Source organism: Balaenoptera musculus, chromosome 8, assembly GCF_009873245.2.
Source record: "Balaenoptera musculus isolate JJ_BM4_2016_0621 chromosome 8, mBalMus1.pri.v3, whole genome shotgun sequence".
Lineage (NCBI taxonomy): Eukaryota > Metazoa > Chordata > Mammalia > Artiodactyla > Balaenopteridae > Balaenoptera > Balaenoptera musculus.
Window position 1 is genome coordinate 103,362,097 of NC_045792.1, and position 26,540 is coordinate 103,388,636.

Consider the following 26,540-nt stretch of genomic DNA (forward strand, 5'->3'; position numbering starts at 1 on the left):
TAAGAATACATGAGAGCGTGTGTAGGGCAGGGCCCAGTGCTTACTGCTCGTAAACAGCGGCACTTCCTGAGCACTTGCTCTGTGCCCCGCTGGAGCGGAACACTAGTTGTCCCGGTCTAGCCCTCCCAGTTGGTTTGGAAGGCAGGTACATTTGTTCCGGTTTCTCAGCCAAGGGCTGGAGGCCCGACAGTTTGCTGGGCTGGGCCGGGCCGGGCCTGTCGTGGGGCAGCCGCTCAGACTGCCCGCTGCCCTGACCACCGCCAGGCTTCCAGTCCCCGCCCGCTGCGCTTCCCGCCGCAGAAGACTCCCGGGCCGGCCCCGCCCCCTCCGCTGCAGTCCCGCCCCCGGCATAGCCCCGCCCCCAGGCGGAGCCGGCGCCCGGAGCTGTAGCGGGAGAGCAGGCAGCTGGACCCCAGCGCGGGAGGAGGCGGCAGAGGTACCGGCGGGAGAGGGGGGGAGCGGAGGCACCGCGGTCGGGCGGAACAGGGAAGAAAGTGGCCTGGCGTGGGCCCGGGTGGTGTGTGGGTGGGAGGGGGTCCTCGCCGCGTTCGCCGTCTGCACGCTCCCAACCTCCCGTTGGGCTCCAGTCTCAAGTCAGCACGTCCAGTCCCCTGCCTCTGGCCGGTGCTGCCCCCTACCTCCTTTGCGGGACGGCCTGGCCCGCCCGGTGTGCGGGTGAGCGGATGCGGTGGCTCCCGACTCCTCTCAGCGGCACTGGCGACTGCCCTTCTGCCTGTCGGCTGTGTGCTCCCCCTATTCTGGGGCTCCCCTTCTCCCTGGGCGGCCTCCAACCCAGCCTTTGCACACCGCCCCCTAGTCCCGGGCCTGGCCTGGGAGGAAACATCTGTCGCGCCCCCTGGCAGCAGAAACGGGGTCATGACCTCCAGATGTGCTGGGAAGCGTCCAGCGCCTCCTCCTGGGGCAGCCAGGCCTTCCGGATCTGTGGGAGCGGGCCGGCCCCCTCCTCCCCAGTGACACAGGCCGTGAGGAATGTCCCGGCCTCAATGGACCCTGTGTGAAGCTGCCGGGTGGGGGGCAGAGCCCAAGAACATCCCCCAAGGCAGGCCAGAGCCCGGCACTGGGCCAGAGCAAGAGGCAGCCCATGGGCTGTGCACGCACAGATACACAGAGCTCAACCCACACGAAGCAGGGGTCTGCACAGACCCCCTCCCTCATGTCCCCTGTCACCCCCATCACACACACTTCACACACACCACAGCCGAGGCCCTGGAGCCTGGCACATGGAGCCAGGGCCTGCATCTGACACCACACACTTAACACAAGGCCAGCTTCACTCGCTTCACCTTCCTTTCGGTTTTCCAGCAGTGTTGAGAGGGGACAGGGATGGTTAACCCCATTTTAGAGGTGAGAGAACAGAGACTCAGGGTCAGTGTCACAAACTTGTCCTAGGAGAAACCAAGGGAGGAGGCACTCGGAGCCTTACTTGGTCCTGGAGCTTTAGCTGAGGGGTGCAGAGCCTCTGCCTCCATCCCTTCCTAGCCCAGCCCTACACAGTGTCACTGGATGATGCACAAAGACTCACCAGCAGGTGCCTGCACCTCTAGTGGGTCACCCACATCCCTGTCCCAGCCACCCACTCCATCCTGGGTTCACCTGAGGGTGACTCCCCCTCACGTTCTCATACCACCCTTTGCATCTGCCCCTCGTCTCGACACGTTTTCCGCACTTAAGCAGGTCCCTGGGGCCTTGGGTGTCTCACTCTTATATCCTGTGAGACCTCAAGCCTTAGCCCAACCCCCCACCTGCCCCACACCTACTCACACAGGGTTAGGAGTGGGGAGGTACAGCACTGTTTAGGCCCTGGAGATTGGCAGACCCAGGTTCAAATCCTAGCTGATACGGAATTGCTTCAGTCAGAGCACCCCCTTATCTGGACCTCAGTTTGTTTGTCATATGGGGTTCAGACTCTCAGCATCAGTGAGGCCAGGTAGGCAGAAGTCCCCATGGGTCCCAGTTCCAGCAAAGGGGCCTGGTCAGCATGACTTCCTCCCGTACCCCCAGGTATGGCTACAGAGGCCTGCAAGAGGGTGAGCCCAGGCCTGTCCTTCAGGTTAGGTTGACTTAGGTCCCATGACTGAGCTAATGTGACCCCAGCACCTTCCTCAGGATGTGGGGCCGGGCAGGGGGCTGGGCCCAGAGTTGGGGCCACTTCCTGTGCTGAAGGAAGTCCTCTTGCTGTTCCTGCTGCCCTGCCAGCGCTCCCTGGGAACCCCTGTGTCCTTGAGGTATTGAGGCCGTGAGGGCCAGGGCATTGAGACCCAGCCTCTGGGTGCTCAGCTCCTCTGGGATCCTGGAGGAAGTGGGAGGAGCAGGGAGGAAGGTCTCTGGGGACAGGACGTCCTCCTTTTGTCAAGTGGACAGGACCCAGACACCAGTGGCCCCATGGGTTTCCCGTCCGAGCGGAGACAGATCATCTGTCCGGTTGGGCCAGGTCTTGGTGGGGACCCTCATTCTGGGCCCAGACCAAAGCCAAGGTGTGTGAGTGGTGACTGGGGAGCCCTGGCAGGCCCAGGGCCGCCCAGGCTCCAAGACCCTCAGGGCCAAGGCCCCGACAGCCCTGCCCAGCACTAAGCTGGAGGAGGGGGCTGGAAACCTCAGCCCCAGGCAGACGAGGAAGTGGCCAGGAAAGCGGAAGCGGCTTTGATGGTCGCGGAGGGGGCCGGAAGTCAACCCGCGTGGTGGACCAGGCTGGGGGCCCGGGTTCCTGTTTTCTCCCCAGGCTCCTCTGAGCAGACCCCTCCTCCCTCAGGGCAGGAACCGGCCTGCCGGCTGGGCACCAACCACCCGTGCCTGCCAATGCGGCCCGGCACCCGGAGAGCCAAGTCCCCAGGTCCGAGGCACGCCCATGTGGGCCGGCGGCGTGGGGAGTCCTCGGCGGGGCCCGGCCCCTGCACCCACCGATGACCTCTTCGCCCGCAAGCTGCGCCAGCCGGCGCGGCCCCCGCTGACGCCACACACCTTCGAGCCCAGGCCAGCCCGCGGCCCGCTCCTGCGCAGCGGCAGCGATGCGGGCGAGGCCCGGCCCCCGACACCGGCCAGCCCTCGCGCCCGCGCCCACAGCCACGAGGAGACCGGCCGCCCCGCCGCGCCCCCCACCCGCTTCTTCTCCGACCCGCTGGCGCTGCTGGGGCTGCCGGTCGAGGAGCCGGAGCCCGAGTTCCCGCCCGTGCCCGAGCCCCGCTGGTTCGCCCACTATGACGTGCAGAGCCTGCTCTTTGACTGGGCTCCGAGGCCCTGGGGGACGGGGGGCCACGCAGAGGCGGGCTCTGGGACCCCCGCCTCGGCTCAGGACCAGACTGCCGGCTCCGACCTGCTGCTTGAGGCGCCTGGCTTCGTGAGTGAGCTCGGGGGTGAGGGCGAGCTGGGGCTGGGTGGACTAGTGTCTCCACCTGTGCCCCCCTCGCTGCCCAACGCGGCCGTGTCCGTCCTGGAGGAGCCACAGAACCGAACCTCGGCCTACAGTCTGGAGCATGCAGACCTGGGCGCTGGCTACTACCGCAAGTACTTCTACGGCAAAGGTGAGGGGAGGGCCGCTGGGGAGGGGCCAAGGCCCCTGTCACCTGTGGTGAGCTGCCCTTTCCCTGTCAAGTCCCTGGCCACGTGAAGGCTCAGGCTCTGTCTCTGGGCCGAGGCTGCCCAGCTTTAACCACCTCCCTAAGACCAAGCCCAGCCTCCACCCAGCCAGGCATGCTCCGCTGCCCCCATCTGGTTCACCCTCACGCTCCTCCCAGCTGGGGAGGGATTTCCTATGGACATTTCTGTGAGGTGAAAACTGAACCCCTGCACCCGGGAACCCTGTTCTCATCAGTGCCCACAAGGGAGGGCCCCAGACATCCTGGGGAAGAATATGGGCACGGTGGGCGAGGCCATGCAGGATCTAGGCTTTGGAGCAGGCAGACGTGGCCCGCCTGGGTCTGGGGCAAGATATATCATCGGTGAGGCTGCAGCAGGGGTGAGGCCTAGGGCCAAGTGTATAGGTGCCGACAGGAGTCAGGATCTGGCTTGGTAGAACGTGAGCAGGGCTGACGAGGGGACTGGACTTAATCTAGGATCTGAACTAGTGTTGTGGTGGGACCTGGAGTGGGGACTTAGTGATGGATGTGGTCGAGCGAGGGTGGGACTGCTCAGGGGGCGGAGCTGGTCATCCACCGCCTGCTCCCCCCAGAACACCAGAACTTCTTCGGACTGGACGAGGTGCTGGGCCCGGTGGCAGTGAGCCTGCGGCGGGAGGAGAAGGAGAGCAGCGGAGGGGGCACTCTGCACAGCTACCGCATCATCGTGCGGACCACGCAGGTGGGCCGGGGTCATGGGAATCAGACCGTGGATTGCCTTCTGAATGGCCTGCATGTATCCTGAGCGCCCCTATATCCCCTCCTTAGCTCCGGACCCTCCGCGGCACCATCTCGGAGGACGCGCTGCCGCCAGGGCCCCCAAGAGGCCTGTCCCCGAGGAAGCTTCTAGAGCACGTGGCATCGCGGCTGAGCCCGACCTGCCTGCGCCTGGGCTCAGCTTCACCGAAGGTGCCCCGCACGCTGCTTACGCTGGATGAGCAAGTGGTAAGTGGGTGGGACACCCCTGCCCTACAGCTAGACCTGGTCTGAACCCAGCCTGCCCGGCTCCTAGCCACCTAGCCTTGACCCTGATCCTGGGCTGGACGGGGACCCCAGGAGAGCTGCCTTTTCAAAAGGAGGGCATCAGAGGTCATCTGGAGCCTTGCCTCTCAAAGTAAGGTCTGTAGACCAGCAACGTCCGTATCATCTGGGAGCTTGTTAGAAATGCAGATTCTCGGGCTCTACCCCAGACCTACTGAATCTCAGAGCCCGCACTTTAAGAAGATCCCAAGGTAATTCCTATGTGCATTTCAGCTGAGGAGCGCTGATCTGACTGCCACCCCCTCTTCCTGCAAGTTCCTCTCCTTCCCTGTCAGTTTGCCCGGCAACGCCCTGCTTGGTCTCCTGCCAGTCTGGGGTGCTCACTCCTTCCTGGGGCTGCCCATTCCACTGTGGGACCACTCAAGCCCGCTGAAGGTCCTTCCCTACCCTGTGCTGGAAGCTGCCTATTGGCCCTGATTCTCTTCCTCTGTCATTCAGTCTGTTAGTCATTCAACAAACATTTCCTCAAGCCTTGGTACCAGGCCCCAGACTGGATGCTGGAGACCTGTCTAGACCAGATGCTGTCCTTGAGTAGCTCACAGACAGGTGCGGGAGAGAGACCGCAGAGAATCATGGATAATGATGGAGCAGGGTAACAGTGACAGGGCAATGTTGAGGGCTCTGTGGGGCACCAAGGTAGGGCTGACAGCCCTTCCTTGGTTCAGCATCACGGAGGAAATGCAAGAGCCCAAACCAGGAAGAGCAGGCATTTTCTGGACAGAAGGAACAACTTGGGTGAAGCTTAGAGACTAAAAACTGTCACGTCAGGGTCCTGTGGGCAGTTCAGCGTGACTGGAGTAGGGCTTGGGGGGAAGGGGTGGGAAAGGCTGGCCTTTGGTCCTGAGGGCACTGTGGAGCCGTGGAAGATCTGAGAGGTTGAGTAGCCCTCTGGCTGCAGTGTGGGGGCTAGACTGGAGGCCAGGCTGAAGGCTGTCGCAGTCATCCCAGCCAGACGTGGTGGTGACGATGGCAGAGGTGAAGAGGAGGTGACAGTCCAGGGACAGAGTGGATGGCCTTCATGGCCGACTGGAACGGTGGGGGTGTTGTGAGGCTGCCCTGCTTCTCGGCCGCTGGGAGTGGTAGTTTTTGGAGGCAGGGACCCTGGAGGATGAGTGGGAGGGGGGAGTCACAGTGAGGAGGTGAGGTGCCAGGGGCTGGAAGGACATCTGGGCAGCTGGAGCTCGGGAGAGGGGTCTGGGCTGGAGGCAGAGTTGGGGATATCATTCCATGGAGATGGCTGCTGTGGCCACTGAAGGTGAAGAGCGTGGGTGGAGAATAGGCCCAGACATGAGAGGGTGAGGTCCCTGGGGTCTCAGGCGGAGTGAAGTTCCAGTTGTCCCAAGTGCCAACTAAGGTGAGAGGGTGCCAGGATGAGGCCGTGCCCGTGGCCGTAAGAGGGCCTTGGGGTTTAGGAGCTGGGGTGGAAGTGGGGCTGTAGCGTGAGGAGGGATGAAATGAAAGTGGGGACTGTGGGTGTAGACGTGCTTAGCGTGAAGACGGGAGGCCAGAGCTGGAGGGGCCCTGGGCTTGTTTGCATGGTGGCAGGGCGCCCTGAGCTGTGCTCAGTTAACCCCAGATGCAAAGGAGCCACAGGAGCCGGGAGCAGAGAGTAAGCAGAGGTGGTGCAGGGCTCCAGGCCTCCAGAGGCTGGGCTCAGGGTGCCTGGCATTTGAAGGAGGGGAGGACAGGCTGGCCTTGAGATAAGGAGGATGACATTAATTGGGATCGAGCGCACTCTGTGCAGGGTCCTTTCCGCGAATCATGTCCTCTGTGGTCATATGGCAACCAGCCCCCTCCCGGTTCCTTGTCACCTTGATCTCCTCTGCCCTCCTGAGCACTGGGAGCAGGAGAGACAGAACCCACTTGATAAGCGAGGACACAGAAGTGGCTTAGAGAGGGCAGAGCTCAGGCCACACATGGAGGCAGTTCCGCCCCCAGGCCAGTGTCCCGGTCCATTCCCCAAGGCCCAGGGGCGCTGCTGGGTGACTGAGGCCTGTGCCTTCTGCCTGTGCCCTCCCCCGCAGCTGAGCTTCCAGCGCAAGGTGGGCATCCTGTACTGCCGGGCGGGCCAGGGCTCGGAGGAGGAGATGTATAACAACCAGGACGCAGGACCCTCCTTCATGCAGTTCCTCACCCTGCTGGGTGACGTGGTGCGGCTCAAAGGCTTTGAGAGCTACCGGGCCCAGCTGGACACCAAAAGTGAGGCCCAGGGGGCCCGGGGTGGGGGCAGACCCAGGCTGAGGGGCAGGCTGCCTTGGTGAAAACCAGCTGCCTGCTCACTTTTCTGGCCCATCTTGTCCTGGGTCTGGGGCCGGGGGTGGAGAGTTCTTTGGGTAGGCTGAGGACGTGGGTCCAGGGCTGCAAAGGCCAAGCCACGGCTGGGAGGAGGGGCTGGGACTCTCCCCCAAGGCCCCGGTGCCCTACTGGCTGAGCTGGGCCAAGGGGGTTTGTGGGCACCACTCTCTCCATCAAACACACATATTCCACCAGCCCAGACCCTGCCTCCCTGCTTGGAAAGGTCCCAGGGCCCCTGGAAGGTGTTTTTATCCAGCACCTCCTGCCTGCCTTCCACTCTCTCAGCTGCTCCACACATGCTGGTTCCTGGGCCAACATCTGTCTTCTCCTGGGACATCCGCCCCCGACTCCCTGTTAGCAGGCCATTTCTCATTTCTGTCTTCATTCTATCTCAGCATCCCCCCATCCCAATCCCAGGCTGGAGGCTGGATCCTGTGGGGGGAGGGGAAGGGAAGCAGCCAAGGCTGAGGCCCTTGGAGCTCATGGCCTGGACCTTGGCTGGTGGTGGAAAGGGGTTGTCCACCTGCTGGCTGGGGGTACAGAGGCTCCAGACTGCAAGCAGGATGGCAGGTTCAAGCCGTCCAGATTTCCCTTGCTCTCCCTCGGTGTCCCCAACTTCCTGGCCACAGCGGATTCCACAGGCACGCACTCCCTCTACACCACGTACCAGGACCATGAGATCATGTTCCACGTGTCCACGATGCTGCCTTACACCCCCAATAACCAGCAGCAGGTGTGAGGGGGCCTTGGGGATGGGGGCTGGCTATGGGCTTCTGGGGACCATGGAGGGGTGCTGTGTGGGTGGCAGTGTTTGAACCTTGGTCTGAACTCTGCTGACCCCTAACTACTCTCCAGGCTAGTGTCCCTCCCCAAAGACAAACACCCCAGGCCTTCACCAGGGGCAGGTGGGGGGGAGCCACTGGTGCCCAGGCTCTTAGGTCTCACTCACATCCCCCACCTTCTAACCCCCAGCTCCTGCGGAAGCGCCACATTGGCAACAACATTGTGACCATCGTGTTCCAGGAACCCGGCAGCAAGCCCTTCTGCCCCACCACCATACGCTCGCACTTCCAGCACGTATTCCTAGTCGTGCGGGCCCACGCACCCTGCACTCCGCACACCTCCTACAGGTGGGCGCCCGGGGTTCCAGTTCTGCCAAGGGTAGGTCTTTCTGGGCCCTCCCTTTGCCCCTGACTACCGCCTCCTTCCCCGTAGGGTGGCTGTGAGCCGCACCCAGGACACCCCGGCCTTTGGGCCAGCTCTGCCCCCTGGCGGAGGTCCCTTTGCGGCCAACGCCGACTTCCGGGCCCTCCTGTTGGCCAAGGCGCTCAATGGCGAGCAGGCGGCAGGCCACGCACGCCAGTTCCACGCCATGGCCACGCGCACGCGCCAGCAGTATCTGCAGGACCTGGCCACCAACGAGGTGACCACCACGTCGCTGGACTCGGCTTCCCGCTTCGGCCTGCCTTCCTTGGGCGGGAGGCGGCGGGCGTCCCCCCGGAGCCCGGGCGCTGAGCTGCAGGCGGCAGGGGCGCTGGTGTGGGGCGTGCGCGCGGCGCCCGGGGCGCGGGGCGCGACCGGAGCCGAGGCGGGCGGCCCTGACGGCGCAGAGGTGCCATGTCTGCTGGGCATCTCGGCCGAGGCGCTGGTGCTGGTGGCGCCGCGCGACGGCCGCGTAGTCTTCAACTGCGCCTGTCGCGATGTGCTGGCCTGGACCTTCTCCGAGCAGCAGCTCGACCTGTACCACGGCCGCGGGGAGGCGATCATGCTGCGGTTCGACGGGCCCCCCGGCCAAGCCGTTGGCGAGGTCGTGACGCGCCTGCAGGTGAGGCGCGGGAGTAAGGTTGGGGTGCAAGGTCCCTGCGCGCGCGCGCGCGGCGGGGAAGGAGCCTGCTTTGGAACCCCTCGTTCCCGCCGCCTCTTCTGCGGAAGGGGAAGTCGGGGTCGTGGGGCACACCGGGAGCCTGGCAGGGCTGGAACTGGGGGTCCCCAGGCCCTCTTTTGCGGGGTGGGTGGCTAATACCCTCCTCGGGGGTGTGGGAGTGCCCATGTGACCTGCGACGGTCCCCGGGGCTGGCGCTGGGGCGGCCCTTCCTCCGGCAGCCCCGCTCACGCCCCGCCCCGCCCCGCCCCAGCTGGTGAGCCGCGGCTGCGAGACCCGCGAGCTGGCGCTGCCCCGCGACGGCCAAGGCCGCCTGGGCTTCGAGGTGGACTCCGAGGGCTTCGTCACGCACGTGGAGCGCTTCACGTTTGCGGAGACGACGGGGCTGCGGCCCGGGGCGCGCCTGCTGCGCGTGTGCGGCCAGACGCTGCCCAGTCTCGGCCCCGAGGCCGCTGCCCAGCTGCTGCGCTCGGCGCCCAAAGTCTGCGTCACCGTCCTGACCCCCGACGAGAGCGGCCGACCCCGCAGGTCAGGACATCGGGACGCAGGGAGGTGGGAGGACCGGGCAGCTGGCCACCGCCTAGCCCGTGCCTCCCGTGTGGCCATTAGTGACAGGAATCTCGCGTGGAGGCCTTTACTTCTTGAGAGAATCCCGCGTCTCTTAATCTCTCTGAACTGCACTATCCTTATGGGTAGAATGAAGCCTATTAAGCTCGCGTCTTCACCGCCCAAAAGATCCAAGAGCAGCCCCCGCTATATTTCTCACAGACACCCTCTACACACTATTGGTTACTTACTGCATTAAACCAGGGATATGCAGACTTTTTCTGTAAAGAGCCAGATAGTAAATATTTCAGGTTTTCTGGGCTATCTGGTCTCTGCTGCAGCCACTCGACTCCGTCACGGTAGCACAAAAGCATCCAGAGATGACATTTAAATGATGAGTGTGGCCTCGTGCCATGAAAACTATTTATGGACCCTGAAATGTGAATTTTATGTGACTTTCACATGTCATAAAATATTCTTTTTATTTCTTTCAACTGTTTAAGACTGTAAAAGCCAATCTTAGCTTTCAGTAGTACAAAAACAGGCACATCTGCTAAAAGAGAAAAGAAAAAGGCAGAGGCTGGATTTGCCCCCAGGCAGTACTTTTTGGATCTCTATGCTAAGTGGTTTTCACGTGTAATTTAAATCCTCACAGCAAGCTAGGAGATCAGTACTATTATCCCCATTTCACAGATGGAGAAACTGACATTCAGCGTGATTTGCTTAGGATTCACAAGGGCAGCACTGCGATTTGAACCGAGGTCTGGACAAATGGCCAGTAGCCAGGCAAACATTTTTCAGTGTTGTCAGAGAGTTTGAAGAGCTCTCCTCCTCCTGGAAGCGAGCCTCGGGCACAGCTGGGAGTGGGGCTGGTGATGCTGGTGTTCCTGCCTGACCACCTACTCCTTCCTCCCCCAGGAGCTTTTCGGAGCTGTACATGCTGTCTCTGCAGGAGCCCAGCCGGCGGGGGGCTCCCGAGCCGGTGCAGGATGAGGCCCCAGCAGTGGCCCTACTGCCCACCACGAAGCAGCTGCTGCAAGTGTGCCTGAACGATGGCGGTGGTCCTCCAGGGCCCGGGGACCTGGCCGAGGAGAGGACTGAGTTCCTGCACAGCCAGAACCCTCCATCACCCTGCAGGTGCGCCCTCTCGGCCTTCCCTCTCCTCTAGCCCATGAGGCTGGACGGGAAGGCCTCTGCAAGCAGGGTCCACGGGTGGGGACAGCTTCCAGTGCTGAGCCGTCCCCGCTCTCCCCAGCTCGCTGTCCGACGAGGCCCCAGTCCTGCCCAACACCACCCCGGACCTCCTCCTTGCCACTACGGCCAAGCCGACAGCACCCAGTGCTGGCAGGGAGACACCCCCCACCCAGGTGAGCAGAAGCAATGCTCTGGAGCGCAACGAGCAGGGGTGGGCACCGTGGTGATGGTGGGCGTCACTGCATCTATACCCACTTCTGACCCCCAGGACGGGCCAGGCAGCCCCAGTGGCTGTGAGGACAGGAGTGACCCAGCCCCAGAGCTGAGGGCCTCCTTCTTGCCACGAACCTTGTCTCTGAGGAACTCCATCAGCAAAAGTGAGTCTGGAGCAAGATGGGGGCCTAGGAGCGGGGCGGGAGGAGGCCTGGCCTGCGCTTCCCTAGCTGAGCCCGGCTCCGGTGCCCACAGTCATGTCAGAGGCGGGCAGCGAGACCCTGGAAGACGAGTGGCAGTCCATCTCAGAGATCGCCTCCACCTGCAACACCATCCTGGAGTCGCTCTCCCGCGAGGGTGAGGCCACCAGCGTGCTGCGGGCGGAGCCAGGGTGGGGCTTTCTCCCATTACCTCCCTGCCCAGACGGTCCCTCTGTCCCCACAGGGCCGCCCATCCCAGAGAGCAGAGATGCCAAGGGAACTCCAAAATCTGACGCTGAGTAAGCCTCCCACCCGATCTACCCCTTCACCCCGTGCCCAGTGTTCATGCCCACCCATTGGAATGAAGCTCTGTCCCAGGGCTCTGCTGTCACAACACCCAAGTCAGAAGACAGGGGTTGGGCCCCTCTCAGGCGGGTGGGTCTGGGAACCCAGCCCATGGTGCCGCCCCCTGCCCTGGTCCCACTGAGTCCTGAATCCCATGTCCTCAGGCCAGAACCCGGGAGCCTGTCTGAGAAGGTCTCTCACCTGGAGTCCATGCTCAGGAAGCTTCAGGATGACCTGCAGAAGGTGACATGGTGGCTGCGGGTCGTGGGGAGTCACAGGGCTGCCCCAGGAGAGGGGCCAGGGGCCGGCCACGCTGACTCCTGCCTCGCCCCACCTCCCCCCAGGAGAAGGCAGACAGGGCGGCCCTGGAGGAGGAGGTGCGGAGCCTGCGGCACAACAACCGGCGGCTGCAGGCCGAGTCGGAGAGCGCGGCCACCCGCCTGCTCCTGGCCTCCAAGCAGCTGGGCTCCCCCACCAGCGACCTGGCCTGAAGCCGTCGGGTCCAGCCTCAGCCCGGCTGCGGACCTGCTGGAACTGCCCAGTCTCTCGCTCGGGGCACCTGGGCCACACCGGGCCCCGGGCCCTCCTCAGGGACTCTCCCTGCGCGAGGCGCATCTTAGCACTGCCCCCGCTCCCCGGCCCATTATTTGGTGGCATTTTGGTGGCGAAGTTGCCCCTCTACCCCATCCCCGTTTGTAAATATTCTGTGCAGAAAAGGGGACTTCAGGGAATAAAGAAGCCACCATTATTTGTGTCCACACAGGTGTTCATGACATGATGGGGGAAGGGGCTTTGCCCCCTCAGGCCCCGGCCAAGCTCCTGGGACAGTGGCTCCGGGTTGGGCTGGCACAAACTGAAGGGTTCTCTGAGGCTAGGCCACCCTTGGCTTCTGTGTCACAAACATTGATTTGGTCTGTGGGGAAGCAGGTGGCCACACCCTGTACCTATTCTGCTTAATTGTTGGAGCCAGGCCCCTGCCCTAGAACCAGACCTGCGGGGCTGAGATCAGAGGCAGAGCCCCGCTGGGCAGGAGAGGAAAGGCACTTAGGGGCCAAGGGGCGCGTGCCCATGCCCTCTTTAAAGGCCCTGTCCCCAGTACAGGCCCCGATCTCCTCTCTGTAGACGCTGAGCCCCTAAGCCTGGCACTCCCTCAGTCACCTGGCCAGATCCGGCAGGCCCCAATTCCAGAGGTGGTAGCTTCTCTGCCTTAGTTGCCTGGGAGATGTTTCCATGTCCCAGAGGAAATCAGCCCTTGACCCACTTCTCTCCTCACCAGCCCATGACCCCTTGTTCCTCAGCAGGCTGGGCCCTTTCCCGTGAGTGGCATCAGCAGGTCCAAACTTGAATCGTGTCTAAACTGTTTTCTGGATCTGAGGCCCAGACAGGACACTGACTTGCCCAGCATCACATGCCTAGTTCAGCCCTGCTGAGACTCAGGCCCTGGGGTCCATAAACTGAGACTTTGGCAGGATGAGCTTGGCTCTGAGAAACAGAGCTTCAGGGGCTCAAGCTTCATGGAGGAGGTAATGTGAGGGCTGAGGGTTCTTTTGTTTTTTGTTTTTTATTTATTTGTCTGCGCTGGGTCTTAGTTGCGGCACGCGGGATCTTCACTGTGGTGTGTGGCATCTTTAGTTGCGGCATGCAGGATCTAGTTCCCTGACCAGGGATCGAACCTGGGCCCGCTGCATTGGGAGCGTGGAGTTTTAACCACTGGACCACCAGTGAAGTCCCGGGGCTGAGTTTTAAAGGCTCAGTGTCGGGACATTCGATCCCTGGTCGGGGAACTAAGATCCCACGTGCCGCAAGGTGTGGCCAAAATGTAAAAATAAAGGCTCAGTGTCCTGTTCACCAGGTAGAGAAGGCAAAGGTATCCTGGGTAGGACCAGCCTGGGAGGCCTGTTGGACTGGAGTCAGCCTATGTAGGGACCCAGGGTCAAGGAGGCTGGAGCTGAATCAGAAAGGGCCGTGAATGGGTGCACTAGAGCTCCTGGGCTAGCAGTTCCCAACACTGTGTCCCAGCTTCCACCTGGTGGACTGTAGTGAGGAGCCCTCACAGGGCAGGGTGCAAGGCTCTGGTGTGATAGATGTTCAAAGGGAGGGTGATGTGATTTGGGTGTCAGAGCCCTTTGGCTACAGGGAAGGCAAGGCCAGGGAGGAGGCTGTAGTAGCAGCCCCAGTGGAACAGGCGGTGGCTGAAACTAGGTGACAGCAGTGGAGATGGGGAGAACTGGGCACATTTGCCAGGACCCAGTGACGAGGTGGACTCGAGTTGCTAGGGGAGAAGATGCAGAATCCATGGTGGTGGCCAGGTTTCTGGCTGGAGCCCCTGGAGGATGGTAAGGCCATGGCTGAGACGGGGAGGGGGAAGGGCAGGCTGGGGCTGGCTGGGGTTCTTTGGAACACGGAGAGTTTGAGAGGCCTGAGGGATGTCAGTGTGCGATGTCCAGTGGGCTGGCGCACTGGAGAGAGAAGTCTGGGCTGGAGACAAGGATTTGGGACTGGTGAGCCATGAGCATGATGAGGTCACTCAGGGAGTGTGGGAAGGACCGTGACAGGGCTTCTGGGGGTCACGGGATGTCACTTCAGGACACTGGGAAAGCCAAGAAGAGCGAGGCACAGCCTGGGCTGGAGGACCTGGGCTCACTCATTCCCCTCTGGGCCTCAGGTTGGCCACACTGCGGGCAGCTCTGCCATCAGTTTCCTGTGGTTAGCCCTCTCACCCCGCCAGGTCCCTCCTGGCGCTCGCCCTCGCCCCATTTACAGCGCCGCTGCTCCATCAAGCCCCACCTCCCCAAGCACCCCCGGCAGCTTCGCCGGGGTCCTGACCTGGCCACCACGCTCGGGTTCCGCCCCTCGCGCGTAAGTACAGCTTGGCCTGGTCCCAGAGTGGCCCACCTGCTTCAGACCCTGCCCCCCGACCAAGAGCCTGGAGCGAAGCACGATTCGCTCGATGCTTTCCGGTTCGCCAACATTCCGCCGCCAGCTGGCATCTTCCCTCGTAGACACCGTCCATCGGAGTCTGCACCCTGGGGCCTACTGTGTTCCCAGGGGACTCGCTAGATTTGCAGCACGTCCCACTGAAGCCCGGTTGCTCCTGCCTTCACCCTCCCGCAAAACCCTGCGCCGCCACCGGCCTCAGGATGGGTTTTCCTGAAGCGCATTACCGGGCGCCCCTGTTGTAGACTGCTATCCGTGCGCATGCGCACTAGCGAAGGCAGGCTCTAGCGGGCCACGGCCTCTGGCGACTCTGCTTTACTGCGCGTGCGTCGGGCCAAGCCGGAAGTACGTCCAGTTCTAGTCCCGCTGGAAGTCGATTTGTTTTTGTTCAGGACTCCTGGGCGTGTGCGCGGTGGTGGAACGGCGGCTTCGGATTTAAGATTTCCTCGGTGCTCCCAGGGCAGGGTATCAAAGCATAGACCTTTACCTGGCACCTCCCCTTCCCCAACAGATGCAAACACTCCCTCATCCATTTAAGGGATGAACTCCGAACCTCTTAGCCCCGCGTTCTTGATCTTTCACAGACTGGCCCCATCGACCCTTTCAACGTCTCTCTTACCCCGCTCACCTACAAACGCTGGCTAGTCCCTCTGCGAAATCCACCCTCCTCTGTTGATGTAAGACCTGAAGCTAGTGTGGCCTCTGTGAAACCCTTCCTGAAAATGCTCCATCCCCACAGCTACTGGGCCCTACCGGGTTCTCACTAGGCTGGGACCTCCCCCAACTCCCACCCCCTTAGCTGCCTGCTTTCATCCACCGGCTGGTATCTAGGCGTTTCCACAGGCAACCTCAGACTGCAAGCTCTCGGATAGCAATGTATTCATCCAGCTCTCTGTCACCAACGTCCAGCCTGAAATGACCAGCAAAGAGTGTGCTGAGTGTTTGCTGAAAGAAGGCAAATCTCTGGCCAGCTTGGCAACGAATTTATTAGTTCAGAGTAGAAAAAGCAATAGTCTAAATGCTTTGATTCTTCACTAAAAACTGAGCCTTTTGACTGGAGAGCAGCCAGCCTGCTCTCCCCATGACCCTCCAAACAACTCGCCCTACTACTAAGGCACTTGAGAAAAGGGGGAACAGAGCAGTCTCAGAGAGAACCTCCCTGGATCCTGGAGAGGGCCAGTGCTATCCCACCAGTTCCCTTCAACCACAACCCAGCAAGGAAAGAGCTGGCAGAGCCCTCTGCAGGGTAGGAGGGCCAGCCCCTCAAATGCTGGTGGTTAGGCACAAAGAATGCCAGCACCACACAGTGGCTGGTAACAGGGGCATTATTTTGGCTCAAGGTGTAAATGAACCCACGATTTGAGGAAGACACTTGGTAATAAGGCTTTGTGGCCTCAAAGGCCATAGCTCCCGCCTGTCCCTCTCTCTAGGAGGGTACTAGAAGCTGGAGGGTGGGGTTGAGGGACCCCAGAATTCCCTATAGAGACTGGAGCTGAGTATCAGGATAAGGGAAGGAAGAGTTTGAGTTTTCCCAGCTCTCCCCTTTCCAGAGAAGTTAATGCTTCTGCTTAAGCACCTCCAAAAAGAGAGAGAGAGATAGATACTGCCAATAGAAGAATAAAATGCACCCCCCCTCCCCAGGAAGACATCACCCAAAAAAGTAGGGGGCAGCTGGACAACAGCCCCCCCCCCCACCCCACCCCAGAATCCGTAAGTGCTTGCTTTGGGAGGGCTTCCATCCCTTGCAACCCAGTGCTCTGGGCAGGGCAGGTCCCTGCCCTTTAGGAGCTGATCTGACTCAGAAGGGCTGAGAAGTCCATGTCCGCAATGGAGGAGAAGTCTTCATCCCCTGAGAGGAGGCCGTTGGTGAGGCCAGAGGCTCCCAGGGGAGTGGGAGCTGGGTCAGGGGGCCTCTGGGACCCTGTCACCAGACGAGTTATAGCCTCAGGGTACTCCATCAGCATGGGCTCAGCTGTATGGGGGGCCATGGGTACACCCTGGTTCAGCAGCTGCTGAAACTCAGAGTTGTCGACGGATGCCAGGTCTGTGAACACGGCTGGATCTGTGTTATTGCCGAGCAGGGCCCCCAGGTCTTCATCAGCATCAAACTGCAGCTGCAGCAGGGCCTCTGTCAGTGTCCCTTCCCCAGCTGGGTTGGTCTTGGGGGCAGGTTGGGTCACAGCCTGAGCAAGGCCTGGGGCTAGGACTGGGCCAGGGGCTGGGGCCTGGGCCAGGGCTGATGCCATGGCTGGGGCAGGGGCTGGGGCCTGGGCCAGGGCTGGGGCAGGGGCCGGTGCCAAGGCCGAGGTCTGGCTTGGGATCTGCCCAGAAGGAAAGACCATGGGGGAGAACTCCTCAAAGTTGATGGTGCTGAGAGATGGTGTAAAGGGATAGGGCTGGGGAGCTGGAAAGAGAAACAGAGAGGCAGAGGTCAGAGAAAGCCTCAGAGGCCCACCCCATCCTCTGGACCCCAGCTGCTGTCAAGACTGCTTAGGATCAGTCCTTCTCTGTGGCGTCACGGCCAGCACCCTAGCACCCTCCTCTTAATCCGATCTGACCTCGCCTGTAAGGTCCAGTTCTAGCCTCAACTCCTTGGAGCCTTCCCTGTCTACCCTAGCCCACAAAACTCTCACAGCCTTTCAGAGGAAGGGACGCTTTCAGAGCTGGTGAAACCTTATCTTACAGCTGAAAGACCAAGCCCTAAGCGGGCCTGGGCCCAAGCAACACCCAGTAAGCAGGGGGTCGTCACTCTTCTTTGAGCCACACAGCAGCACATTCAGTTTGCTGCTCTGCTACTTCAGAGGTGATTTTTTGTCGCCCCACTTCAGTGGGGAGCTGAGGGCAGAGACTGTGCACTTTTGAAACTTCTGTATCTCAAGGTCTCCAAAGTGGGGTTTAACTGGCATAGGGGTTCTCATCCCCAAGAGGTTGCTGGCTCCTGGGCCACACCTCCAGAGCCTCTGATTCCACAGGTCTGTTAGGGGCCCAGGAATCTGCATCTTCACCGCTTCCCTGATGGCTGTGACACAGGCAACTAGGCCTCAGGCCCTGAGAAACAGGAGCCCAACAGACAGCAGGCTTTAGACGTCTGCTGCTGAGACTGACTGCTCGTCTCCCTCCCAGAATGGGTCTAAACCACGCGCTGAACAGATCTGAGCCTATAGTTCTGGTGGGGCAACCTTAAGGAAATCCTTACCCGGCTTGGGGACGGAAGCTGAGCTGCGGGAAGGCACAGCGATGCGCCGGGTCGGAGGCCGGTGGTCGGTGGGTCCTGTGAGGCAAAGGCTGGGTCAGTTCTTGGCGCCCAAGGTCCCCCTTCCCCCGCCTCCTCTCTGATTCTCCCACTGCCCCTCTTACCATTGAAAGGACTCTTTTTCATGATGCTCTTAAAGGTCTCATATGTCCTTTTGCGTTTCTCCTCAATCCGGTGACGATCATCTGGGAAAGTAATGGAGAAAAGCGGGTCTTACTCTCCCCAGCTGGACCCCCCAAAGCTCTCAAAGGACCCTTGGGAGGTAGGTGACGGGACAAACTTCTCTAAGGCCCTTTCTCCAAACCTTCTCAGCCAATGAGAAGAGCTGTGTGACTCTGTGACACTCAACAATTATAAGAATGGGGACTTCCCTGGCGGCGCAGTGGTTAAGAATCTGCCTGCCAATGCAGGGAACACGGGTTTGATCCCTGGTCTGGGAAGATCCCACGTGCCGCGGAGCAACTAAGCCCGTGTGCCACAACTACTGAGCCTGCGTTCTAGAGCCCGTGAGCCACAACTACTGAACCCGTGTGCCACAACTACTGAAGCCGGCGTGCCTAGAGCCCGTGCTCCGCAACAAGAGAAGCCACCGCGGTGAGAAGCCCGCGCACCGCAATGAAGAGTAGCCCCTGCTCGCTGCAACTAGAGAAAGCCCGCACACAGCAACGAAGACCCAACACCGCCAAAACAAAACAATTATAAGAATGCCATGGCTTTGTGAGAAGACCTCTGTTAGCTGAATCTGCCCTCTGAAGGCCACACGGGTACTCCCAGGTCAGGGGCACAGCTGACATCCCTGTTCCCCTCCAGCCTTGATCAGGCCTGGCACTGTGCCCTCTGCTCTCTGGGGCAGCCCAGGCACGACAGACCAGCTTCAGACTTCAACAGACTCTTAATCTTCTCTCTGATGGTTTCAGAGTTCAGTCTGGAGCTTTCAGAACTTTCTAACTACTGCTGCACTTGGATATCCCCAAAGGACTCGACGGCAACAGTCCAAAGCCAACCTCACCATCTCACCTCAAACACCTGGTTCTGGCTCTTTCTCCTTCTGTGTTCCCTCCCTACCTCTCTGCCCTGTCCCCAAACCTTGGACACATCCTCAGCATCTTGCTCTTTCTCACTCCCTACCATTCACCCCCTGGACACACATTTACCGAGCACCTACTGCGTGCCAGGCTCCATCTGAGCCACTGGGACATGGCCCTGAGGAAGCGGACAAGGTTCCGGCTCCCAAAAGTTGACATCCTAATGACAGAGGGGCGAAGACACAACCACATACAAGTGATAGGAGCTCTGAGGGAGAGGCACAGGGTGATGTACCACCACCAGAAGATCAAGGAATCTAGTTTAGAGGTGTCCGGGGAAGCACTGGTGTGAGCCCATCACGTGAAGATCTGGGGGCCAAGCATTCCAAGCAGAGGCAACAGCTAGAACACAGGTCCTGAGGGGGACTGGGCTTGGTGTGTGTTGTACACAAAGGGCCCGTGGGGCTGAGGGTCCCCGAGGAGGCCGGCAGTAGGTGAGATCGTCTCGCTTTGCATTCCCTCTGCAAGGTTCATACGGTACCTTCTCTCCCAGGATGACCAAAACATCTTCCAAAATGGCCTCCCCACCCCGAGTCTCCCCATCTCAGATCCTCTGCACGCTGCTGCCAAAGCGAGTTCCAGATATGCTCATGTCACTTCTCTGCTCAGAAACCTTTGGTGGCTTCTCACTGCCTTAGGATGCGACCATGGATGAATGCCTAGAGTCCAACCTTCAAGGCCCTTCTGGGGCTTCCCTGGCGATCCAGTGGTTAAGACTCTGCACCTCCACTGCAGGGGGCGAGGGTTCGATCCCTGGTCGGGGAACTAAGATCCCACATGCCACGTGGCGCAGCCAAAAACAAAACAAAACAAAGCAAACAAAGCAAACCAGCCCTCCTGCCGGGGCCTGCTCACCACCGACATCAGCTCCCACCGCAAAGCTGTCCCCAAACGTGCTGCGCCATGCGCTCTCCAACACCCGTGCCCTTCCAGGTGCTGCTCCACCTGCCTAGAAAATGCACTTCTGGGTCTTTCTCCAACTTAAATGCCAACTCCTCCACGCAGCCGGCTCCAGCTCCCACGGTATTTTGCACACACCTCCATTTCGCACGTTACTCTGTGACTTAAGGCTCTGTTTTGCATGTGTGTCTTCCTCATGTGACTGAGCTTCCAAAGAGCAGGGAACATGTCTTATTCATCTTTGTATTCAGATGACCTGGCACAGGCCCTGGCACCAAGTGGACACTCACTGATTATTTGTGGAATGAACTGATGGCCGTTTTGGGGGTTGCTTTCTACACTCTATTCGACAGTTCCCAGGGCAGGAAACACTCTCAGGCTGGATGACGGACTTTGAATAAAGGATCACTCTGGCTGTTCCTATTTGATCAGATGCCCGAAAGCCTTGACCAAACCATGGCTGTGTGGTAGTCTTAAGAGAGAGCCGGTGTGGCAACAGGACCCTGGAGCCAGATGGCCTGGGTTCAAATGAGGTCTGGGTCTGCCGACTCACTGAGTATGTGACCTCAGGCAGGTTAGATGCTCACTCCCACCTCAAAAGGTTCATTAGAGAATAAAATCAGGTAATTCGCTGATATGCCTGGAATAGGGCCATGCCTGTAATAAGAGCTCAGTAAGTCTTGGGTATCGTTACTATTAAATGAGGCAAGAAAGATAATCTGATTACTGTGTAAATCCCCGCCCGACTCCAGCTTCTGACCCTCACCTACAGCTGCCACATCCAGGCCTGGCCTCACTCCCACTGGCTGGGGCCCAACAGCCCTGCTGCTACCCTCCCCAGCTGGGTACCTGTGTCTGGCAAGTACTGGAATTCCATGGGCTCGCTGAGCTCCCGATCGGAAGGCCGCCGCAGCTGCATGGAGACGCGCACGGGGGCCTGCAGGCCGGGGTCCGCGTAGGGGGGCGTCCGGAACACAATGGCCACTTGCCGGTGCACATCAGCTTGTGAAAAAGAGCCTCGGGCCTCCCAGCCTGGTCCCGTGAAATACACCTCGATATCCTCTGCCAGAGATGGGGCGGCTTCGTGGGTCACTGTGCTCAGCTCACCCAGCCCGCCGCCCCCTACAATTGCTGCTACTTATCTCTGGACATACATCGCCCTACTGTCCCCAGGGTGTTGGGGGAGTGTCTACACCAGTTCCCTGACAACCACCACGTCTGCTCAGCCCTGCCCTTCACCTCCTGATCCAAAGAGTACAGCCCTCCTCCCGGGTATGTACCTTTCTGCACCTTGTCACACAGCAGGAAGATCTCATCCCCCCCAAGGCAGCTCCCAGAGTTCCGATTCACTCGGCAGATCTTGAGCTCGGCAGTGTTGGGGGCGCCTGAGGGTGTGGGAATAAGGAAGGAAGCCCTGAACCACCAGAGGTCTCCTGGGCTGACCTGCAGGAAATGCAAGGCTCCTGCCCAGCCCAGAGTCAAGGCTGTCTATAGAGCTTGCTGACTGTACCTCTGCAGCCAAGGTTCGACCATTCCCATTGGCTCCTCACCCCAACCAATCAGCAACTATTTATCTACTAGCACCTACTCTGTCCCCAGCTCTGTTCTAGGCCTGAAGAATATAACCACGCACAAAACCTAAACATCTCTGCCCTCACGGAGCTTACAGTCCAATGGGAACCAACGTGATCACAACTCCTCTTTCTCCACCTGACCCAAGTAGTCTTCAAGGCCCATTCATACCCGCCTTGGCAATGAACCCTTCCCTCCTGACCCCCCCGGTTCATCCTGGTTTCCGGGCCTCGGGGCTCCAAAGGCCTTTTATTTTCACTCATCCTGCTGGCTACTTAATTAAAGACTGCAGTTGATCAATGTCAGCCCAATCATCTGTGAACTTCCTGTGAGCTTTCATCATTGAATTATTACTCTCTAACATTATCTCATTTCTGGGAGTTCATTTCCTGGAGTCATCAGTACAGTTCTGGGCATACCACCCTCTCATCACGTATTGGAAACGCCTGTCTCCCATCTGACTCCCTGCCAGCCTGGAAGCTGTACCGCAAGGGCAGCTCTGGGTCTTCTTTGCCTCGTCTCCCCGGCCAGCACAGGGCTGGGCACAGAGGGGACGACGAATACGCTGCATGACCGGACGAAGCCTGAGCAACTTCTGCAGAGGCCCCCGTGCCCGCCCCCACTTCCTCCCCACAGGTCCACCCCTCCTCCCTGCCTGCAGCTCCCTGGCCACTCACGGTTGTCAAAGATGGGATGAGAGAGGACAGGCGACAGGCGTAGGGGCCTGCCTGCCGGGTCCCGCACTGTCACCTGGAAGCAGAGCCGGACGGCATTCAGGTCGTAGTCCCCACGCTGCTCTTCTATGGGAACTGCCAGAAAAACAGATGGTCAGGCGCTCCTGGGCGGGGGAGGGAGCAGGACGTGTGTGTGTGTGCAGGGGTGAGCTCTGGGTTGGGAGGGCTGTTTGAGGGCATGTGAAATGGTAGGAGCCCTAGAAGAGGAGGAAGAGAAGGTTCTAGACCCATCACTGTCTCCATCTGTGACCCTGGACGCCACGTTCCCTATGTCCCCTCTCCGGGTCTCTTTTCCCAATGGTAAACAGCAAGATTCCATCTGTACTGTGGGTCTTGGCCAGCGAGGGACAGATGAGGGGAAGGTGGCCTCAGGGGGCGACAGAGGCTGGAGGTGCTCCAGGCAGGCCCAGGCCTTTGCCGCCGCCGCCCTCACCTTGGAAGGGGTTGTTGTTGGTCTGGATGCGCTGACTGATGGCCTGCTCCAGGTCCCGCTTCTTTACACACTGGATCCCCAGGTTCTGGAAGCTGAGGCCCCCCCCGGGCATCAGTCCCACTGTCTCCAGAAGAGCATGGGCCCTCCTGCCTTGCCCACTCTGCCCGTTCTCCCCCACCCACTCGCCAGGTGAGCACTTCGTGCTTAAGCCCCTTGAATGGTCCCCAACCATGCCACCGTGAAAGCCACTCCCTACTCTGGCTGACAAGGCCCTGTGCCCTGGCACCTGGCCCCAGCTGCAGTCCCTGCCGGCTCCCTACCCTCTGCCACAGGGGCTTCTTTCCCTTCTCCAAACACATGAAGCTCATTCCCACTTCAAAGGCTTTTGCACCTGTTCATTCTGCTGGGCGTGTTCCTTCGGTGCTTCTCTGCTTTCCCACAGTTAGGTCTTACCTGCGAGAGGCCCTTCTGACCTCCCAATCCAAAGGAATGAGACCAGCTCCTTCGCCTCCCCCACCTCGGACTCTTCTTCCAAACTATTACTGCTTTATTTTCATCACTGAAATGATGACTCCCTAACAGTATCTTGTTTAGTTATTTGTATATTTATTTATGGCCTGCCTCTGTCAACTAGTATGTAAGCTTCAGGGGAGACCGGTGGTTCAGTGGTTTTCTTTCCCACTACGAGAGATGTGACACTGAGGGACTCGCCCTTCCAGCCACAGGGGTTAGGGGTTCAGAGGTGAGTAGGGACCCATTCCTTTTCCATGGAGCTCATAAGGAGCTCCTCTCCGCTTGAGAGAGGAGACACAGACAATTTCAAGACAAAGGAATCTGCTTGCAGAGCTGGGGACAGAGCAAGGAGTGAGGAATTCTGCCCTCCCTCCAGAAAGGAGTAACACTGTAACAGTTAGCTACACAGCTGCCCCGCCTCTCCGCCCTCCATCTCACCACCACCCCTGCCACCCATGACGAGCTCACCTGTGGATGCAGCGGTCCGGGCAGAGCTCAGCCTCATAGAAGCCATCCCGGCAGTCTTTCCCCACAAGCTCATGGGGGTGAGGCCGGTGAGGGGGGTCCTTGGTCACCAGGGAGATGCGGACTGTCCCTGGCCCCGTGTAGCCATTGATCTGTCCAAAGTACAGAGAGAACCCTAGAGGCTCAGAAATTCCAGACCCACCTCCCACCTCCCAGACACAGACTGTGTGGGCCTGAACGCAACTCCCTCCCATACTGACTCTGCGTCCCCAACCCGGGCGCTGTGCTGACCTTGATGGTGGGGTGGGTCTTGGTGGTATCTGTGCTCCTCTCGCCTGGGATACTGCCTGCTGAGCGGCCCTCGCACTTGTAGCGAAAGCGCATGCCCCGCTGCTTGGGCTGCTCGATGATCTCCACGTAGGGGCCGGAGGCCTGGGCCGGCTCTGTGGGGGACACGCGGGCCAGCCCCCATCAGATGGCTGACCCCATTGCCCCTGACCCTGGGGAGCTCGTCCCAACCCACTGAGAAAGGATGGCCCACTTACCCGTGGGGAAGATGAGGGGGAAGAGGTCTGAAAGGAGAGGGAGACGAGGGTCAGCACAAGCCCACACCCTGCCCTCACCAGGGAAGGCCTGCTTCCCCACAGCGAGGAGATGGAGGCAGGCCCCTTCCCAGGGACACGGAGTCGGGGCCTGCCACCTGGAACCTGCAGGGAAACTAAGGGGCAGGGGTAAAGGAGCCAGAAGCACCTGCTTCCTGAGGGAAGCCGGGGATGGGGGCCTCCCTCCACCAGGGGAAACTGAGTCAGGGTCTTTTCTATTTTCATAAGTTAAATCAAGGGAGGGCACCCTCACCCCCATCCCGAGAGGAAACTGAGTCAGATACAGTCCCCCCTAACGAGGAAACTAAGTCGGAACTGCCCCCCCGGACCCCGGGGGGAAACTGAGTCAACGCCCCCCCCCCACACCCCACACCCAGAGGGGAAACTGAGTCAGACCCTCGAACGCCCGCCCCGCCCCGCGCCACCATCCGGCCGGCCGCTCCCCGCGCAGCGCCCATCGGCGTAGGAAGGGTCGGAGGGCGACGCAGGGGCTCCGGCCGCGGTCCCGGCGGCCACAGCGTCGCCACCCCGCGGGGTCAGAGGTCGCCCTCACCGTCCATGGCCGGGGTCCCGGGGGCGGGGCCGGGGTCGCAGCTGGGCCCGCGGCGCGCGCTACAGCAGAGCCATTCGCCAGAGGCGGAAATGCGCTGCGCGCACCCGCCGCCGCGTCACTGCCGGGAATCCGACCGCGCCTGCGCGCTGGGTCGCCGCCGTCGCCGCCGCCGCCGCTCCTCGCGGGGGTTAGGGGCGAGTGAGCGCCGCGCGGAGGACCGGGAGGCCGTGCGTGCCAGCGCTGTTGGGGACCCGGAGCCAGTGCGCGCTGCGCGGGGCACCGAGAGGCTGCTCGCCTGGGGGCCGCTCCCGGGGCTGGCGGGGCGGCTCGGCTCGTTCCCGAGTTTGGGCCCCGCCTGGAGGGCGGGGCCGGCGATTACTCACAATGTTTTTAGGGGATTTCGGGGCCCCCTTCCTCCGATCCGAGGAGTTTGGTGATGTCACCCTGAGCCGGGTCTGGAGCAAAGCCAGGGCTGCTGGGCTTCGACCGCCCGCCCTGCGCAGGGAAGGGCTCGGGCCTGCTTTGCCCTCAAAGGCCAGGTGGCTGAACTCCTCACGGTTTCCTAGTCGATAAAAGGGCTGGTCGTTCTCGCTGCTTGTTGCCGCAGAAGCACTTTTTAATTTCCCGTCCTCCCCAATCTGGCTGCAACGAGGGGAAAGGGAAGTGCCCGAACCTCTCCACCTGGCAGTGCTTGGATCGTGGGCTTCGCGGAGCCTGCTGCGCACTAGGGTGGTCCGAGGCTCCGCGCCGCGTCCGCTCCCACAGGCGAGCCGGGCCCAGGCTCATCTGTTTAAGATCATCCACACTGCCGGCCCTCGGGGGCAATGGGAGGGCAGGGGGCGCCCAGAGGTAAATCTCTGGAGCCTCGTCTCTGCAACCTGCCGCCTCTGTTTTAGAAGGTCCGGGACCCCCAGGGGCCGCTTGAACCCGCAGGGTCACATCCCCCGCCTGTCTCCCCACGGCTTCCTCCTGGGGTCCAGCCGTCTCCCAAAGCATTTCCACTAATTAAACGTCCTGTAACTCCTCGCCAGGGGTGCAGCGGTCCGGGCAGAGCTCAGCCTCCCCCAAGGCCAAGCCCAAGGCACGTTCGAGCGGGTGAGGGTGGGCCTGGAGCACCGCGGCCCCCCCAACCCCAAGGCAGCTTCCTCATCCCAGAATGAGGCTGCTCCATGGCAGGCGGCAGAGTCTTCCCCAGATGGAGGAAGCCTTTTTATTTTCTCTAAGTTCGTTCTAAATTAGGGAATCATGTGGGAATTGGAAAAGATTGGAAATTCTGACTTTCTTTCCCAGGCTCTAAAAAAACAGGAAGAGAAAAGTGAAAACAGTTACCACCCCTCCCACTCATTTCAGTTTCTCATGTGGCTGCCCGGATTAGAAAAGTCACCTTGCTTTTTATGAGGAGGCAGACGTCAGGACGACAGAATGGATTAATTATTTTATTTATTTATTTATTTATTCATTCATTCATTCATTCATTCATTCATTCATTCATTCATTTATGGCTGCGGTGGGTCTTCCGTTGCTGCGCGGGCTTTCTCTAGTTGCGGCGAGCAGGGACTACTCTTTGTTGCGGTGCTCAGGCTTCTCATTGCAGTGGCTTCTCTTGTTGCAGAGCACAGGCTCTAGGTGCGAGGCTTCAGTAGTTGCAGCACTTGGGCTCAGTAGTTGTGGCTCTTGGGCTCCAGAGCGCAGGCTCAGTAGTTGTGGCACACGGGCTTAGTTGCTCCAGGGCATGTGGGATCTTCCCGGACGAGGGCTCGAACCCTTGTCCCCTGCATTGGCGTGTGGATTCTTAATCACTGTGCCACCAGGGAAGCCCTATAACCTTTGATTAATGACACACAGTGATCATTGATGCTGGCATGATCCTCTTTTAAAAATTTATACATGTATAACTTTTAACTTTTAAATTAATATGTTGAATTCCAGTGTACCCACTGCAAAACTCAAGAGGCTGGATAGAACACCAACAGGACTTAACATCTACCCACGTGCTCCTCACCTGTTCATCCGCTCCTTATCCCCGTGTCTAGGGTGCCATCATCCAGAATTCTGTATTTGTTATTCCTTTGATTTTTCTAAAGAAAAAAATTTTTTAAGAAAATAATTGTACTCACGTATACATGCCTACACAATATCATGTTT

General features: G+C 60.1%; 2 protein-coding genes across 5 annotated transcripts; one reads left to right on the top strand and one right to left on the bottom strand.

Annotated features, from left to right (window-relative positions):
• Nucleotides 1-379: 379 nt before the first annotated feature.
• On the top strand, nucleotides 380-12,144 carry SIPA1 (signal-induced proliferation-associated 1). Of its 2 annotated transcripts, XM_036861864.1 has the most exons (16): nucleotides 380-436; nucleotides 2,771-3,539; nucleotides 4,187-4,314; nucleotides 4,401-4,577; nucleotides 6,698-6,872; nucleotides 7,598-7,701; nucleotides 7,941-8,098; nucleotides 8,184-8,793; nucleotides 9,104-9,378; nucleotides 10,315-10,533; nucleotides 10,652-10,763; nucleotides 10,859-10,967; nucleotides 11,059-11,160; nucleotides 11,248-11,302; nucleotides 11,513-11,591; nucleotides 11,693-12,104. In XM_036861864.1, exons 2-16 carry the CDS (start codon nucleotides 2,867-2,869, stop codon nucleotides 11,837-11,839), a joined length of 3,123 nt encoding a protein of 1,040 aa, XP_036717759.1. In that variant the 5' UTR covers nucleotides 380-436; nucleotides 2,771-2,866; the 3' UTR covers nucleotides 11,840-12,104. The 2 variants fall into 2 exon arrangements, with proteins under 2 accessions (XP_036717759.1, XP_036717760.1); XM_036861865.1 differs by lacking the exons at nucleotides 380-436; nucleotides 2,771-3,539 and having other exon boundaries at nucleotides 3,551-4,314; nucleotides 7,364-7,701; nucleotides 11,693-12,144.
• A 3,107-nt stretch (nucleotides 12,145-15,251) lies between these two features.
• On the bottom strand, nucleotides 15,252-24,872 carry RELA (RELA proto-oncogene, NF-kB subunit). 3 transcript variants are annotated; one of them, XM_036861448.1, is made up of 11 exons: nucleotides 24,396-24,730; nucleotides 23,786-23,812; nucleotides 23,532-23,683; nucleotides 23,244-23,392; nucleotides 22,263-22,354; nucleotides 21,773-21,904; nucleotides 20,804-20,908; nucleotides 20,373-20,585; nucleotides 17,643-17,723; nucleotides 17,482-17,556; nucleotides 15,252-16,689 (listed from the first exon to the last, which is right to left on the bottom strand). In XM_036861448.1, the coding sequence occupies exons 1-11, from the start codon at nucleotides 24,400-24,402 to the stop codon at nucleotides 16,067-16,069; spliced, it is 1,656 nt and encodes a 551-aa protein (XP_036717343.1). In that variant the 5' UTR covers nucleotides 24,403-24,730; the 3' UTR covers nucleotides 15,252-16,066. The 3 variants fall into 3 exon arrangements, with proteins under 3 accessions (XP_036717343.1, XP_036717345.1, XP_036717344.1); XM_036861450.1 differs by lacking the exon at nucleotides 24,396-24,730 and adding an exon at nucleotides 24,779-24,872 and having other exon boundaries at nucleotides 15,253-16,689; XM_036861449.1 differs by lacking the exon at nucleotides 23,786-23,812 and having other exon boundaries at nucleotides 15,253-16,689.
• Nucleotides 24,873-26,540: the final 1,668 nt, after the last annotated feature.